We start from the raw sequence: 18,191 nt of genomic DNA on the forward strand, positions 1-18,191 counted from the left end.
AGGGTGCTAATTGAGGTTACATCTGCATTCTTCAACTGTTTTATCTTTCCTCTTTCTCCTTTCCTTTCCTTTTGGCACAGCCAGTGTCAGAAAACACATAAAATAAATCATGCAGGGAACAGAATGTAAAAAATAAAGGTACTGTGTAGAGAATGGAGGAAATCTAAATTGTTAAGAATGGACAACAACTTGATGGCACATAACCATTTTATCAAATGCAGAGAATACAAAAGCTAGGGCTGTTCTGCTATAAAGAATCAAGAGGCAAAGTCAAAATTAGGCAGTGTTGTAGTTAAAATGCAAGAAAGCAAACAACAAAGAAGAGTGAGCTTTTGTCCTTATGCCAGAAAAGGGATTAGGAACTCTCAGCAAGCACTTTTTATAGGTGCATCCCTGAATATACTCTTCTTATGCAAGGATCATCTTGGTCCTCCTTTTAAAAATCTGTAATTTAAGCTTTGGCCTGAACAGCACAATTAGAAGCACTTGAACTATTTGTTTTTTTTTAAAAAACGTCTTCCTATTGAATGTGATGGGTATACTTAAAGGTCAGTTCATTTTACTGAGAAGTGTGCATCATGAAATGGGCTTGATAATGTTCATTTCGGTGACGAGAAAGGTGCAAATCTCGGTTATTCTTACAAGTTATGTTTTATTAGATAAAATATAGTGTATAAAATTGTCATATACTAGTGGAGACAAAATTTAGTGCCAGAATTGCCATATATTAGCAGAGATAAAATGTAACAGAATAACAGAGTTGGAAGGTACCTTGGAGGTCTTCTAGTCCAACCTCCTATACCAGGGGTTTCCCGACCTCCGAGCCATGGACCGATATCAGTCCGTGGGCTGTTAGGAACTGCATCACAGATCTGGAGATGGACGGCCAGCGATTGAGGGAAGCTTCATCTGTAGTTGCAGCCACTCCCTAGTGTTAGCATCACATCAGCTCTACCTCAGATCATCAGGCATTATATTCTCATAGGAGTACAAACCCTATTGTAAACTGCACACACAAGTGATCTAGGTTGCATGTTCATCCTCCACACACACACACACACACACTCCACACACACACACACATATACGGTCCATGGAAAAGTTGTCTTCCATAAAACTGGTCACTGGTGCCAAAGGGTTGGGGATCTCTGCCTTATACCATTCCAGATGAGAGATTGACTAGTCTGTCTGAATAGCTCTAATAATGGAGCACTCTCAACTTCTGGAGGCAAGTTGTTCCACTGGTTAATTGTTCTTACTGTTAGGAAATTTCTCCTTAGTTCTAGGTTGCTTCTCTCCTTGATTAATTTCGTCATTTCTTGTCTTGCTTTCTCGTGCTTTGGAAAATAGATTGACCCCCTAATTCTACTAATACATTTTAACTCTGCTAATATATGGCAGTTCTGTGGTGATACAATTACCACAGAACGTCTACCACATAGCTCCCAGCGACCGGTAAGATCCTACAGAGTTGGTCTCCTCAGGGTCCCGTCAGCTAAACAATGCCGGCTGGTGGGCCCGCAGGGGAGGGCCTTCTCTGAGGCTGCCCCAGCTCTCTGGAACCAGTTACCTGCTGAGGTCTGGACCATCCCCACCCTATTGGCCTTCCGAAAAGCGGTGAAGACCTGGCTCTTCCAGCAGGCCTGGGGCCGTTGATCTCGCTGTTGCGATCTGGAGAGATCCGGCCATCAATGGTGTGAATGAGTTTTAATTGTTTTTAATGGTTTAACTTTTAATGTTTTATATATGGTTTTTAAATGCATTGTAAGCCGCCTTGAGTCTTCAGAGAAAGGCGGCATACAAGTTGAACAAATAAATAAATAAATAAATTATTAATTATTCACAGAGATAAACTATAACAATAGAATTACCATGACTTCACGGTGCTAAGTTCATTCAATTTGTAATGTCTCCTTTGCTTAACCCTTTGTACAATGCCTCATTTGTAGATGTTTATTTGAAGACAAGCGGCAAATGGCAGATTGTGTATAAATCCAACTTTTAGCATTATGAATCTTCTTTATTTTATTTAATTCAGGTTGAGTATGAAGGCTTGAAACATGAGATAAAACGATTTGAGGAAGAGACGGTGTTGCTTAATAGCCAGCTAGAAGACGCCATCAGGTTGAAGGAGATTGCAGAACATCAACTAGAAGAGGCTTTGGAGACCTTAAAGAATGAAAGGGAGCAGAAGAACAATCTGAGGAAGGAACTGTCTCAGTATATCAATTTAAATGATAGCATGTATAATAATCACATTAATATCTCAGTAGATGGATTAAAGTTTGGAGAAGATGGGAATGAACCTAATAATGATGACAAGATGAATGGACATATTCATGGACCTCACATGAAACTGAATGGGGATTTTCGGACTCCCGGCGTTAGGAAAGGAGAATCTATGCACCCGGTCTCTGATCTCTTCAGTGAGCTGAACATCTCCGAAATGCAGAAACTGAAGCAGCAGCTCATGCAGGTAACATGGAAGATTCATCTTACTTACAAATGTTCATATGGTGTGGAAAGATACCAAAAGCATTTGGTATCTTTTTCTTCTTTTTTTAAAAAGTTTTTTTATTTTTATTTTTCATAAACATATTTAAATGTACAGTCTCTTATCCCTCATTGATCATTAATCCTTCATCTTGTCCTTCAACTTTCATTTTTTAATTATTTGGGACTGCTCTTTTACCATTTCCTCTCCTTTATTTTACCACAACTGTAGGCATATGTATACGTGCAGGAATGTTCCTATCTTGGATGGCAAACCTCAGATAAGGAAGGTTAAATACACGGTAGTAGGTGCCAGGAAATGGCATTAGAAAATAAGACCCTAAATTTGTAGATAAGAGGAACAGGAGAAGAGGAAGTAGGACATATGTTAGACTTTAACTAAAGATAAACATTATAAGCGCTTAAGCAAGCAGTAGTAATGGTCAACCAAGGATCTTATGGCTTTAGTGTTGTGGCTCCGTTGCCTGAGCCTGGGCTATCGACAGATGCAGACTCTGAGAGTGAGGGGGAGGAGTTGGCAAGGCCTCCCTCTCCAGGACCCTCCTCTCTGGCAATGCCTCCGGAGGACACCGAAGGCCAAACGATAGGCTCAGAGCCAAGCACGTCCCCGCAGCCACAGGTGGACAGCGACGAGGAAAATAAGTGCTGGCTGGACCCTCGCCAGAGGCGCAGGGAGAAGCGTGCACAGCAGAGGGGAAGGCGTGCCAGAGATTAGCTGAGTCACTGGACCACACCCCACAGGCTATAAAAGGGAGTGTGGTGGCCATTCGGACTCTGAGATGGACAAAACTAATCTCTGGCGAGGCACTTTGCACCTTCGGACACAACACCTATTTGCTGTGGATTTAATTACAAACTGGACTATTCAAACTGTGTGTATTTTTGTCTGTGTTATCGGAGTAAAAGCTCTTGGCAGGCAGCCACGGAGTTGCTGCCAAGTTCCTTATCACTGACGTTGAGTGTTTGAAGAGTTTATTTAACCCTCGGCTGGCTGGTTGGGTGTGTGCGTGGTACAGGGACAGAACATTTAGTTGTTTGAAAGACTTTGTGAACCAATAAGATGCTGACAAGTACGCTGTGGCTGAAGGTAACAAACTATATAATGTCACTCTGTAAAGCAATAAACACCACATATATCCTCAACCTTTCTGTGTGTGGTCATTTGATTACAACACACAACCTTTTCTCTTCCTCTTCCCTTCCTTCTTCTGTTTCTTTCTATTTTCTTCGTTCCTCCTCTCCTTCCCTTTCCTACTTCCCCCCATCCCCTACTTCTCTCTTCTTCCTCCCTTTCTAACCCTCTCTCCTACTCTTCTTTCCCCTCCCTTTTCTTTCTCTCCTTTTCCCTCTCTTCTATCCCTCTCTTTTTTTAAAAAAAATAATTTTTATTTACATTTTCTATTAAAAACAAAGGAAGAACAACATATCATATAAATAACAAACAAGACAACACAACAGCAACAAACAAAAAAAGAAAACAAAACAAAAAAAGCAAGCATACCTATAAGCAGTACCTTAATAACCTAGTATTCGGTACTGTATATCTATATCATAATCCGGAGAAGACAGAACATCTTGCATATCTTTATAAAACAATTAGGTCTATCTGACCTCACTTTACTTGTATAATATAAATTTCTTGATAGATATAATTCCTCATCTAATTTGGGTTATATTTTTTCTTCTCTAGCCACTTATAGAATTTTTCCCAAGATAAACATATTTGTGTTCGGTCTCTGTCTTTTAATTTTTTAGTCAATTTATCTGCTTCCACACAGTCTAAAATCTTCTTTATAATAGCTTCCTCTGATGGGATATTTTGATTTTTCCAAAGTTGAGCATACGCCAATCACGCTGCTGTGATGATGTGTAATGCAAGATACCATAAGTCTCTTTTAATACTTTCTGGTTTGGAGCCGAGCAGGCATGCCTCTGGTCGCCATTCGATCTTTTGATTTAAAATCTCATTCAGCCATTTTTTAATTTTCCCCCAGAATTCTACTGCTTTCGGGCACATCCACCACTGATGGTAATAGGTGCCATGCTCAAACCCACATTTCCAGCATTCCGCAGACTGTCCATTGAACATTTTAGCTAGTCTATCGGGGGGAAGATGCCACCTGTATATCATCTTGTAGGTGTTTTCTTTGTATGCTGTAGAGACTACTAATTTCATATTCTCCCACCAGATCTCTTGCCATTTCTCTAAATGAATTGAATATCCAAAGTTTTTCCCCCAGGCGATCATTGTATCCTTAATTATCTCATCACCTATCTCTATTTTCATCAACAATTTATAAGTTTTCGAAATCATGCCTTTTTCTTGGCCCATCAAAATTTTGTCTTTTGTAACTCACCGTTAATATCTTTCCTATCTCTTGTCTTTTTTGTATTTAGATTGGATCTGTAGATAGGTCCACCAGTCCACTTGTGCCCCTTGGGAGTTCAATTCCTGTTTAGATTTTAATTTCCCTTGTACATTCAGCAAATCCTTATATGTAAATTTTTTCGCATAGTTAAAGAGTTTGGGGTATGTCAATGCTTCTAAAGGTGATATCCAGCACGGTGTTTTAATATAATATTTTTTACTAACTTTTTCCCAATTTCGAATTTAATTTAATTTATTTAATTTAATTTCGAATTTATATACCGCCCTTCTCCCTGAGGACTCAGGGCGGTGTACAGCCAAGATAAAAAACATAGAATACAAATATTAAAACATTTAAAAATATATATAAAATTTGGCCCAAAAAATTAAAAATCACAGACTAATTAAAAGGATTTAAAAGTTTTAAAATTTCTTCTTAAGCCAACCCGGCTTGCTGGAAAAGATAGGTTTTCAGGGAACGACGGAAGGCATTGAGGTCCTGGATTCTTCTTATCTCCGGGGGCAACTGATTCCAGAGGGTGGGAGCCCCCACAGAGAAAGCCCTCCCCCTGGGGGCCACCAGCCTACATTGTTTGGCTGATGGCACCCTGAGGAGGCCCTCTCTGTGGGAGCGCACGGGTCGATGGGAGGTCATCGGTAGCAGTAGGCGGTCTCGGAGATAGCTAGGCCCTATGCCATGGAGCGCTTTAAAGGTGATAACCAACACCTTGAAGCGCACCCGGAAGACCACCGGGAGCCAGTGCAGCTCGCGCAGGAGTGGTGTTACATGGGAGCGCCATGTTGCTCCCATCACTACCCGCGCTGCTGCATTCTGGACCAGCTGGAGCCTCCGGGTGCTCTTCAAGGGGAGCCCCATGTAGAGAGCGTTACAATAGTCAAGGCGAGAGGTGACGAGGGCATGAGTGACTGTGCACAGGGAATCCCGATCAAGAAAGGGCCGCAACTGGCGAATCAGGCGAACCTGATAAAAGGTCCCCCTGGTAACAGCCGTCAGATGTTCCTCCAAAGACAGCTGCCTATCCAGGAGGACTCCCAGATTGCGAGCCCTTTCAGTGGGGGCCAAAGACTCGCCCCCAATAGTCAGTGATGGAGTCAACTGACTATATCGGGATGCCGGGAGCCACAGCCACTCAGTCTTGGAAGGGTTGAGCCTGAGCCTGTTCCTCCCCATCCAGATCCGCACAGCCTCCAGGCACTGGGACATCACTTCAAGGGCATTGTTGGGGTGGCCTGGGGTGGAGATGTACAGCTGGGTGTCATCAGCGTACTGGTGGTATCTCACCCCAAAGCCACGGATGATCTCGCCCAGCGGCTTCACATAAATGTTGAACAGAAGGGGCGAGAGGACCGATCCCTGCGGCACTCCACAAATGAGAGGCCTCGAGGTCGACCTCTGCCCCCCTGCCAACACAAACTGCGACCGGTCGGAGAGAAAGGAGGAGAACCACCGTAACACGGTGCCTCCCACCCCCAACTCTTCCAGCCGGTGCAGCATGATACCATGGTCGATGGTATCAAAAGCCGCTGAGAGATCTAATAGGACCAGAACAGAGGAATAATCCCTGTCCCGAGCCCTCCAGAGATCATCAACCAGCGCGACCAATGCCGTTTCCGTGCTGTGCCCAGACCTGAAACCTGACTGGAACGGATCCAGATAGGATGTTTCCTCCAGGAATTGTGGAAACTGTTGCGCGACCACACTCTCAACAACCTTCGCAATGAAGCGAAGGTTGGAGACAGGACGATAGTTAGCCAATATTGCTGGGTCCAGGGACGGCTTCTTGAGGAGAGGCCTCACCACCGCCTCTTTCAGGGCAGCGGGGAAGTGACCCTCACTCAAGGAAGCATTAATAACGCCCTGGAGCCAGCCTCGTGTAACCTCCCGGGAAGCCAGTACCAACCAGGAGGGACACGGGTCCAGTAAACATGTGGCCGCACTAAGTCTCCCCAAAATCCTGTCCACATCATCGGGAGTCACAGCATCAAACTCCTCCCAGATAACATTCTCAAGACTGTTCCTCGTCACCCTGCCCTGATCTACCCAGTCAGAGTCCAAATCCCCCCGGATCTGAGCGATTTTGTCATACAGGTATTGTCCGAAATCCTCCGCCCTGCCTTCTAAGGGATCCTCCCGCACTCCCAGATGGAGCAGGGCGCGGGTCACCCTAAACAGGGCGGCCGGACGATTCCCTGATGACGCAATAGAGGCGGAAAAGTAGTTAGACTTTGCCGTCTTTATCGCCACTAGGTAGGTCTTAATATGCGACCTTACCAGTGTTCGATCAGATTCAGCGAGACTGGCCCTCCCACCGCTCTCCAGGCGTCTTTTCCGGCGCTTCATTTCCCTCAGCTCCTCAGTAAACCAAGGAGCCACCCGGGATCGGCATCGGGTCAGAGGCCGCAAAGGCACAACTCGGTCCAAGGCCCCACCAGCCGCCCGATCCCAGGCGGCTACCAGGTCCTCGGCCGAGTCATGTGCTAGATCCTCAGGAAATGGCCCAAGCTCCGTCTGGAACCTATCAGGATCCATCAGGCGCCTGGGGCGGATCCATCTAATTGGATCCGCCTCCCTGCGGCGAGGGGTCGCGGTTCGAAGATCTAGGCGAAGGAGTGAGTGGTCAGTCCATGACAAGGGTTCCATGTCTATATCCCCTATAACAAGACCACTCAACCACTGGCCAGAGACAAAAATCAGATCCAGAGTGTGACCTCCCCTGTGAGTAGGGCCATGAACTAACTGGGTCAGGTCCATGGCCGTCATGGAAGCCATGAACTCCCGAGCCACCTCAGACGTTTCACCGACAGATGGCAAGTTGAAATCACCCATGACTAAAAGCCTGGGTGTATCTACTGCCACCGTGGCTATCACGTCGAGTAGCTCAGGAAGGGCTGTTGCCACGCGGCAGGGAGCCAGGTACGTAAGCAACAAGCCCATCTGAACCCCACGGCCCCACCTCACAAGGAGGGACTCACATCCGGCTATCTGAGGCACAGTGGTCTCCCTCGGATCCAGATCCTCGTTAATAATAACCGCCACCCCCCCGCCCCTCCCCTGGGCCCTCGGCTGATGGAATGCTCTGAAGCCTGGTGGGCACATTTCAACCAGAGGGACGCCACCCTCCGGGCCCAACCAGGTCTCCGTAATACCCGCCAGGTCCGCTCCTCCCTCCTGTATAAGATCGTGAATGAGGGGGGCCTTATTAACCACGGACCTGGCATTGCATAACATCAGCCGAAGGCCCAGATCCTGAGTATCTAAGCCACCTAGTCTCCAAGAGGAGCCATGGGGACCGGGGCAAGCAATTGCTCTCAAACAGCGAATTCTATCCCTCTCTCTCTTTTCCTCCCTTCTTCCCTCCCTGTACTCCTCTCTCCTTTTCTACTCCCTTGTTGTTTCCATTTTCAATTCAATCCTATCTAGAATGGTATTCAAGCAGCCCCGATTTTCTATTTACATGCATCTTCATTTCAAATTCTTTTTTGTTTTGTGATTACATCTATTTTATCATTCCTGTACATCATTAATCAATCCGTGTATCATCTGGGTACAACATTTTTGTGTCATCATCGTCAACATTTCTCATCATTTTCTTAATGTATACATTTATCTTTCCAAAAGCATTTATTTCTCTGAGAAAAATTATTTGGAAAAAAGAAGTAAACATGCCTTTAAAAAAAAAAAAAGCTGTTGCATCTCCATTTCAAATGTACTTTTATCTTAACAGCGTGGTTTCTTGTTTTGTGTATTTTTCACTTTGGGGTCCTTAGTGGTCCCTGAGATTAGTGGTTTTCTTGCAGACATTTCATTACCAAACTCGGTAATGTCATCAGGACTGTTGACGTTACCTAGTTTTTTAGCGAAAAGTGAGCAAGAAAACCACAAAGCTCAGAGACCGCTAAGGACTCCACAGTTCAACCATCAGCTACACATATTCTCTTCTATCAATTACTTCCTTTGTCAGATTCAGTTTTGAATTGCTACTGCCATTTACTTCTTCTTTTTTTTTGGTAGCCCACCTAACATAAAAATAATCCTGCTTCATTGAGCTAAGGTCCACCTAAGCCTAGCATTTGCTTTTCATAATGGCCAGTAGAGAGATCATGAGCTGGAGAAGGTGACATACCTTCTCCCACACTTATTCCCTGCAGCTGATATTTAGAGGTAAGTTGTTCCCAACCAAAGAGGCCCCAAGAACTGCTCGCATTGCCTCACTCTGCAGTAGTTGTAGCTTCCGAAATATTCTCCAAGAGAAGCCCCATGTAGACCACATTGAAATAGTCCAAGCATGAGATGACGAGGGCTTGAATGACTCAGCATGTATTAAAGTTGGCCATTTTATTTGTATTAGTGTTACATTTATATCTATCTTAATACTTCATAACTTTATATTTAATACCGCCCCATTCATTTGGGAAAGGGAAGGGAGGTCACTTGTAGGTTGTTAACCAAACTGAATGGACAAGTGCCCAAGTTATGGCTTCCTGATGCTAACAAAGATCATTGCTGGTTTTGCTTTGTTTACTGGAAGAAGACAATTGTCATATTGCCCTCTATCGCCATCTGAATGGGTTGCCCTCCTTCAAGAGAAAGCAAGAGCTTATTTACTTCCTGTTTAACAGAGATTTTGATTAACATTGTCTTGTTTTTCTGATGTTCTTTACTGAACCTAATTGTCTTTCTAATGGAATACTTTACGGGTCTATTTTGCACTATAATACAATTTATCCTGTCCCATCTTCTGCCCTTCTGTTTTCTGCCCCATAATTTACATGACTAAATATAGGATTTTCTGTACCTGCTGGGAGTAGGCAGGCCCAGTACTGTGAACCAATGAGATTTTATGTTTTCCTACTGTCCGAATGTATAAATTGTGATGCTGAAAGTATTGCGAAATTATTCCCGAGCATCCTTTTCTTCCATATGGAATGAATTGGGAAAAGAGCTCTATGTCTTTTGTGTTCTGATTGGGTGTGGGAACGGCAGGCTAAGATGCCAGACTTCCTGGTATAACAGGTTCCCTTGTACAGATAATCAGTTTAGTGGCAATTGCCATGTCTTATGTTAATGCATTCCTCAAGTTAATTGCTTGTTCCAGCCAGATTCATTGAATGACTTGTGGTCTCAGTATTTGCACAGGGAAAGAAAAAAAAATCTTCCTGTTGATTTTCTCCATACCATGTACAGTAGTGGCCAAAATTGTGGAAACCTTTTGAGAAAAGTGTATTTTTGAGGTTTGATGGTTAATAACACCACTTTTTTTTTTTAGAGTTTCAAGATAATCATAGTCTACTGCTGGAACGGGCTGGGAATAGCCCAGACCTGAACCCAATTGAAAATCTATGGAGCTGACTCCATAAACTTGTTAGTCAGAAGCGACCCAACAATAAAACCCAGTTAATAGAAGCAATCATTCAATTTGGTTTCACAGCTGCAGAACTAAAAGACTTGGTTCACTCTAATGTGAATAAAGTAGGAATCATACAGGGTCAGTTACATGAACACTAAAGGACCCTCTCTATTCACATTATTATAAGGGAGAAATGTGCTTGTTTGGAGATTAGATTAAAAATCAGCTAAATTATTGGTAATATATCTTCTGATGAGGTTTAGCTGTCACAGAAGGACAGCCATATAGAAAACATCTGAGGGGCCTCACTATCAAAGACACAAGGACATGTATGTTACAAAGAGTGACTTATTGCCTAAGGACAGCAATAAATCTCCCGTATTAGTAATTACAGAACTAATTGTCTGGCTAAAGATAATCTTATAAACTAGACAATAATGGTTTAATAATTAGGAAATGTCAATTATCATATAACAAGTGTATGTTAACCATATATGGAAAAATGCATGTGCTCACCAAACCCTTTGTCTTGGAAACATATGTAAGCAGTTGTATCAGAGCTTTCCGGGGTTCAGAATTTCAGGTACAAATCTGGCTCTGAACTTGCGCAATAAACTGTATCTGGCTGACCCAGGAATGTTTTTCAGTCTTTCGTTCCATAACAACTCCATGGGAAGCCGTTGTAAGGGCGTAATTCATGCTAAAGGTTACCCAACTAAGTATTAACTGACGTGATAATTTTTGTATATCTCATTTTTTCTATGGTGATAATTTTTGTATATCTCGTTTTTTCTACGTGTTTCATTTTTCTTCTTTATACTGTAACTGTTATTCTAATAGCAAATCCTTCAAAAAAGTTATTGCATTACATTCTTAATTAAATTATCTTTCCATTGATATATAATTTTATGGTACTACTCCCCCAAAAAGCTATGTTATTAGCTAGTTTTAGAAAATACACTTTTCTCCCCCTGAAAGGTTTCCACAATTTTGGCCACTACTGTATAATTCTTATACTTTGAACATGCAGTCCCTCAATAACTATTTTTCAAACCTAAAAAATCACAATCATTCTTTTTTCTTGTAGGCGAAGGGTCCAGCCCCTCTATTGACTTTGGTTGCCCTCTTTTAGACTTTTTCCAGCACTGTTTTATCCTGAAACCAGAATTGTACATCAAGTTCTAGAGATAACTATAGCACAGATTTTATAACGGCATCTATGATCTTGGTGGTTTGATTTTCAATCTCTTTCTTAGGATGGGCTTCACAGATTTCACACATGCTGCATACTAAGTGGCCATTACGAGATTGCTGCAGGATATAAATTGAATCACTCAATCTTCAGCTGTGTGCTAATTATATTTCCATTAAATGTTTTCATAAATTATTTTGTATGCATCAAGAGGTTTGAAATAGTAATGACTATACAGCAGTGAACTAAGTTTAGCTTCATATCACTCATCAAACAAGTTAAAATGTTTACATTTGAAATGATTGGTTTTTGTCACTCTAAATTTTATAGTTAAATTGTTAGATTTTTTTTTTTTAAATGCACAAAAATATGCATTTGAAATTGTACATTGAAGTTTTTCAAGTTTGGAAAAATCATAGGCAATGTTTGATACCCCTTAGTCTGATTTTAATAGCTAACTGTATTCACGAGGAGGTAAGGTAGTCCTCGATTTACAACAGTCTGTTCAAAGTTACAACGGCATTGAAAAAGTGACTTATAACCATTTTTCACACTTACGACCGTTGCATCATCCCCATGGTCATATGATCGAAATTCAGATGCTTGGCAACTGATTCACACTTATGACGGTTGCAATATCCTGGGATCAGGCGATCACATTCTGTGACCTTCTGACAAGCAAAGTCAATGGGGAAACCAGATTCACTTAACAAACATGTTACTAATTTAACAACTGCAGGGATTCACTTAAGAATTGTGGCAAGAAAAGTTATAAAATGGGGCAAATTCACTTAAGAAGTTTCTCACTTAGCAACATAAATTTCTAGCTCAATTGTGGTTATAAATTGAGGACTATCTGTATTAGAGGGTCCCTAGCTCTTGCAAATCATCCCAGATTCTTTCTTGAGATATTTACATCCTTTTTCTGGGTTATTGCAGGTGGAGCGTGAGAAAGCTATTCTGTTGGCTAATCTTCAGGAATCTCAGACCCAGCTGGAGCACACCAAAGGGGCTCTTACCGAGCAGCACGAACGGGTCCACAGGCTCACCGAACACGTCAACGCAATGAGGGGTCTGCAAAGCCACAAAGAGCTGAAAGAAGTTGACTTTGAGAAAGGCCGAGATTCTGGGGAAGAAACCCATGATTATGAAGTGGACATCAATGGCTTAGAGATCCTAGAGTGTAAATACAAGGTAGCTGTTACCGAGGTGATTGACCTCAAAGCTGAAATCAAAGCCTTAAAAGAGAAGTACAATAAGTGTGTTGAAAACTACACCGAGGAAAAGGACAAGTACGAGAGCAAGATCCAAATCTATGACGAGCAGGTCTCCAGCTTGGAAAAGTCAATGAAGGAAAGCCACGAGAAAATGGTACAGATGGAAAAGGAACTGCAAAGGATTACAGGCGTTGCCAATGAGAACCATAATACCCTCAATGCCGCTCAGGATGAGCTGGTGACTTTCAGCGAAGAGCTGGCTCAACTCTATCATCATGTCTGTCTCTGTAACAATGAGACTCCGAATAGGGTTATGCTGGATTATTACAGGCAAAGTCGAGTTACTAGAAGTGGGAGCTTGAAGGGACCGGATGATCCAAGAGGACTCCTATCTCCACGCCTTGCCAGGAGAGGAACGGCACTCCCCGTAGAAATCAGGGTGCCAACTGAACAGGGTTCAAAAGAGAGCACAGAAGCCAACAAAGAGCCAAGTCCAACAAAGACCCCCACCATTTCTCCTGTCATTACAGCCCCTCCTTCCTCCCCGGTTTCTGATACCAGTGACATTCGGAAAGAGCCCATGAATATTTACAACCTCAATGCCATAATACGGGACCAAATCAAGCACTTGCAGAAAGCGGTAGATCGGTCACTGCAGCTGTCCCGACAGCGTGCAGCGGCCCGTGAACTGGCACCTCTGATTGATAAGGACAAGGAGGCTTTAATGGAAGAAATAATGAAATTAAAGTCCCTGCTGAGTACGAAACGGGAACAGATAGCAACCCTCAGGGCAGTGTTGAAAGCCAACAAGCAGGTAATTTGGAAAGTGTAATTTCCTTTTTTTTAATGAGGTGTATAATTTATGGGTTTTAAAATTGCTTAAAGGGCAATTTTACAATTGATTTTACATCTGTTATTGCTGTGTTTACTTTTGAGCTTCTTGTAAAATTAAACAGCAGGATATTCTTAGGTTTGTATGAAATCCCAGAAGACAAAAAACAAGTACATTTTGCTAATTACTTTTCAAATCAACTTGGATTAAATTTGTACCCTTATTCTGATACTGTTAGAAAATTCTGGTCCGGTTTCAAGCTGGATCATGAAAGAAATATGGTATAGGGTCTCCTGCTTGAGCAGGAGGCTAGACGAGAAGACCTCGAAAGTCCCTTTCAGCTCTAATCTGATTGATTGATTGATTGATTGATTGATTGATTGATTGATTGAAATGCACTGGATGAGGCTGCTTGAAAAGAAAGTACAGGTATACGACCACAAATGAGTCCACAATTTCTGTTGTCAAGTAAAACATTTACTAAGTGAACCTTGCCTCATTTTACAACTTTTCTTGTCACAGTTAAGTGAATCACTGCAGTTGCTCAGTTAATAACACGGTTGTTAAGTGAATCTGGCTTCCCCATTGACTTTGCTTGTCAGAAAGTCGCAAAAAGATGATCCCATGACCCCGGGACACTGCAACTGTCATAAATATGAGTCAGTTGCCAAGCATCTGAATTTTGATCATGGTGTGACCATGGGGATGCCGAAATGGTCAGAAGTGTGAAAAATGGTCATAATTCACTTTTTTTTCCAATGCCCTTGTAACTTTGAATGGTCACTAAATGAACTGTTGTAAATTGAGGACTAGCTGTAGTTTATTTGAGAGCATAGAATTCAACAATTGAGGTAGCTACAAATTTGGGGTGTTGAGATGGGTCATATTATAGGAAAATTGGTCCTTTGTGAGGTATGTGAATGTGTCATTTGAAATCTTTATTCTGGTGGCCTTGCAACTCCAGTGGAGGAAAATGTCCTTATCTTATTTCACTGTGTATATAGATCTTTTCCCTTTTATGTGCACCTATAAGCTAATCTTGGGGCACCACATTTGTGTATCCATGAAAACTCTGTACATTAAAGGGATTTTACCTGTTTGCTGTTCTTTATGTGAGAGACGGTTTTATCAGTTTCAGCCTGGCTGAAAGTATCTGGCTGTTAAATATTGGCCGAAAGAAGTTTCTCTTTTCATTATTTCTTCTTGCAATCTGGTACGATCCGGCTTCAGGTGAGGCTGTGAGTTTCATGAATAGAGAGATTGACAGGGCTGGCATATGAATATGATATTTCATCCTATAATACTATTTCATGAAGTTCCTGATTATGGGATTGTTCATATTTAAAAGGTCTTACATTTCAGACATTAGAACTCTATAGTTTACAGTAGTGGCCAAAATTGTGGAAACCTTTTGGGAAAAGTGTATTTTTGATGGCTAATAACACCACTTCTTTTGGGAGTTTCAAGATAATCATATTCCACTCAGGGGTGGGTTCTAAATTTTTTTACTACCGGTTCTGTGGGCATGGCTTATTTTGTGGGCGTGGTTTGATGGTCATGTGACAATTCTTTAGGATTTAGCAGAGGTACTGGTCTACCAGGCTTTAACTGCTTACAGAGCTGTACCGGTCTACCCATTTGTTTTTCGAGCACACTGGTCTACCACCACACTGTCTTTTAACACTGATCAGCTGTAGGGTGGCCCTTTGAAGCCCCGCGGCAAGAGTTTAAACAGTTTTTTTCCTTCTAGCTGATCAGCTGGGACTCAGGAGGCAGTGAAAAATTGGGGGCGGGGCCAAATAAAAGGTAAGAATAATGGGGGGGGCAGGAGGGCCGAGCTCCCGAACAAAGAGAACTGATTCGGTGACGTCATATCGTCACTGCTACCGGCTCGGCCGAACCAGGAGGAACCCACCACTGATTCCATTGCTGGAATGGCCTGGGAATAGCCCAGACCTTAACCCAATTGAAAATCTATGGAGCCAACTAAAGAAACTTGTTAGTCAGAAGCTACCCAGCAATAAAACCCAGTTAATAGAAGCAATCATTCAAACTTGGTTTCACATTATAACAGCTGCAGAACTAAAAGACTTGGTTCACTCCGTGGGAAGATGTTGTAAGGCCGTAATTCATGCTAAAGATTAGCCAACTAAGTATTAAGTTCAGAGGTGGGTTTCAGCAGGTTTTGACTAGTTCTGGAGAACCGGTAGCGGAAATATTGAGTAGTTCGGAGAACCAGTAAATACTATCTCTGACTGACCCCGCCTCCATCTATTCTCTGCCTCCTGAGTCCCAGCTGATCAGGAGGAAATGGGGATTTTGCAGTATCCTTCCCCTGCCACGCCCACCAAGTCACACCCACCTAGCCATGCCACGTCCACCAAGCCACACCCACAGAACCGGTAGAAATTTTTTTTGAAACCCACCACTGATTAAGTGACTGTTGTGGCCCCGCCCTCTGAGCCTATCTCATCGGAGGAAGAAAGCTCCGAACATGAGGAAGAGGAGTCAGCCAGGCCTCCCTCTCCAGGTCCCTCCCCTCTGGCACTGTCTCAGGTGCCGGCCGAGGGAGAGGAGGTTAGCCAGGAGCCAGGTGTCTCGGATAGGAGCGAAGGAGAGCCGTCATTCCTGGATGCACGCCAACGAAGGCATGATAAACAGTTGCAGCAGTTAAGGAGGCGTGCTAGGGATTAGAACTGAGTCACTGGACCACACCCCAGAGACTATATAAGAGAGGGTGGTGGCTGGTAAAACTCCGTGACGAACAAAAACGAACTCTGGCTAGTTACTTGAACAACGTCTGAAGCTGCCGAAAGGAATATTGTTTTGCTGGACTATTTGCAATGCGTATGTAATTTTATGTTATCTGTTGCAGTAAAAGCTCTTGGCAGACGGTGATTATATTGCTGCCAAGTTTGAGATAACGACCTGTGTGCGTGCCAAGTACTTTCTTAACCCTCGGCTGGCTGTGTGTGTGTGTGTGGACGGGGACAGATCAGTGACTTGATAATTTTTGTATATCCCGTTTTTTCTATGGTGATAATTTTTGTATATCTCATTTTTTCTACGTTTCACTTTTCTTCTTTATACTATAACTGCTATTCTAGTAGCAAATTTTTGCATTATATTCTTGATTAAATTATCTTTCCGTTGATATATAATTTTATGGTACTACTCCCAAAAAAAAGTGGTGTTATTAGCTAGTTTTAGAAAATAAACTTTTCCCAAAAGGTTTCCACAGTTTTGGCCACTACTGTAGATATTTTGAGATATTGTGACACAATTTGATTTTTTTTAACACGTCATGGATTGTTGATCGTTGAAATATGTCTTGGATATTTGTTGAGATATTTCTCAGGAACCTTATATTAATTTCCAATATGAAAATAATGCATGGATGTTAAAATTGAAAAGATAGCGTCTCTTAGTGAAAAAGAACCAATGTTGCAGCCAAATATACAGTTCTATGATTAACTGGAAAAATTTACAGAGCTGCCAACTCGAAAGTAAAATCTAAGAATCAAAACGAGTCACCTTATGCTATCTAGTGGCCAGTAGAAGTGAAAACTCGGTATTGCTTTTGCCAAAAGAAATCAGAAAATAATGCTTTGATATTAATTTTTAATCAGTATTTCTCATCTATTTTATGCTTAGTTCATCTGGTTTAAAGCTATACACAGCATATATATATATAATTAATATGATTAATTATGCAGATTGACCTTCAGAACTCCTGGTGTTGTATAATAAGCAAATGCTCAAATATTTAGTATACTTGTAGTTGTATTCTGATCAGAAAGGTTTACCCCTGATCTTGTAGTGCCAATTCTACTCAGAGTGGGTAGTCCTTGACTTATGACAATTGAGCTCAACATTTCTGTTGTTAAGTGAAACATTAGTTAAATAAGTTTTACCTCATTTTATAACCTTTCTTGCCATAGTTGTTAAGTGAACCACTGCAGTTAAGTTAATAACACGATTGTTAAGTGAATCTGGTTTCCCCATTGACTTCGCTTGTCAGAACACAGCAATGGTCATAAATATGAATCATTTGCCAAGCATCTGAATTTTGATCACGTGACCATGGGGATGTTGCAATGGCTGTGTGAAAAACGGTCATAAATCACTTTTTTCATTGCTGTTGTAAGATTGGATGGTCACTAAAATGAACTGGTGTAAGTCGAATCATCTATAATAGCGTGATTTAATGAAAAGGAGTATCAATTTATTTCTTTTATCCAAATATATGGCTAGTTGCTGATCAGCTTAAATTCTGGGCTGATCTATATTTTGCATACGTTTATACTGTCATAGGATAAATTGTTTTAATTTTCTCTTTCTTCAATGACAAATTTGTCTATTTTTAAAAATATTTTTTTATCTTAATATCATAGGTAAAACATTTCAGAAAGCATATAACTTACTTTTTCCTGTATTACTCAATATTGTCCTAATCCCATAATTATGAAGGCCTAAATACATACCTCAATCCAACACATTAGCACATATTATGTATTGAATGTTGGTGTAATTCTTACAGTATAGAGGTTTCCATAAAACAGCTTTCCCAGCCTGATGCCCTCCAGATGTGATGGGAGAGAAGGCTAACTTAAAATTATCTTCCTTTTAACTGTAGTATATTGTTATGGAATGATGGGACCAAACAACATTCCTGGGTCAGCCAGAGACAGTTTTATTG

The 18,191-nt window shown here is 41.8% G+C and overlaps 1 protein-coding gene across 12 annotated transcripts in view; it reads left to right on the top strand.

Moving 5' to 3' along the window:
- BICD1 (BICD cargo adaptor 1) overlaps positions 1-18,191 on the top strand; it is a 128,383-nt gene that overhangs the window by 61,492 nt on the left and 48,700 nt on the right. For all 12 annotated transcript variants that reach the window (XM_034402859.3, XM_034402862.3, XM_034402861.3 and 9 more), the window contains exons 4-5: positions 2,039-2,476; positions 12,383-13,474. In XM_034402859.3, coding sequence (XP_034258750.1) covers positions 2,039-2,476; positions 12,383-13,474 — 1,530 coding nt within the window. The remainder of the gene's footprint in view (positions 1-2,038; positions 2,477-12,382; positions 13,475-18,191) is intronic.

This window comes from Pantherophis guttatus, chromosome 7 (assembly GCF_059756535.1).
Source record: "Pantherophis guttatus breed Tessera chromosome 7, ASM5975653v1, whole genome shotgun sequence".
In the NCBI taxonomy this organism is placed as follows: domain Eukaryota; kingdom Metazoa; phylum Chordata; class Lepidosauria; order Squamata; family Colubridae; genus Pantherophis; species Pantherophis guttatus.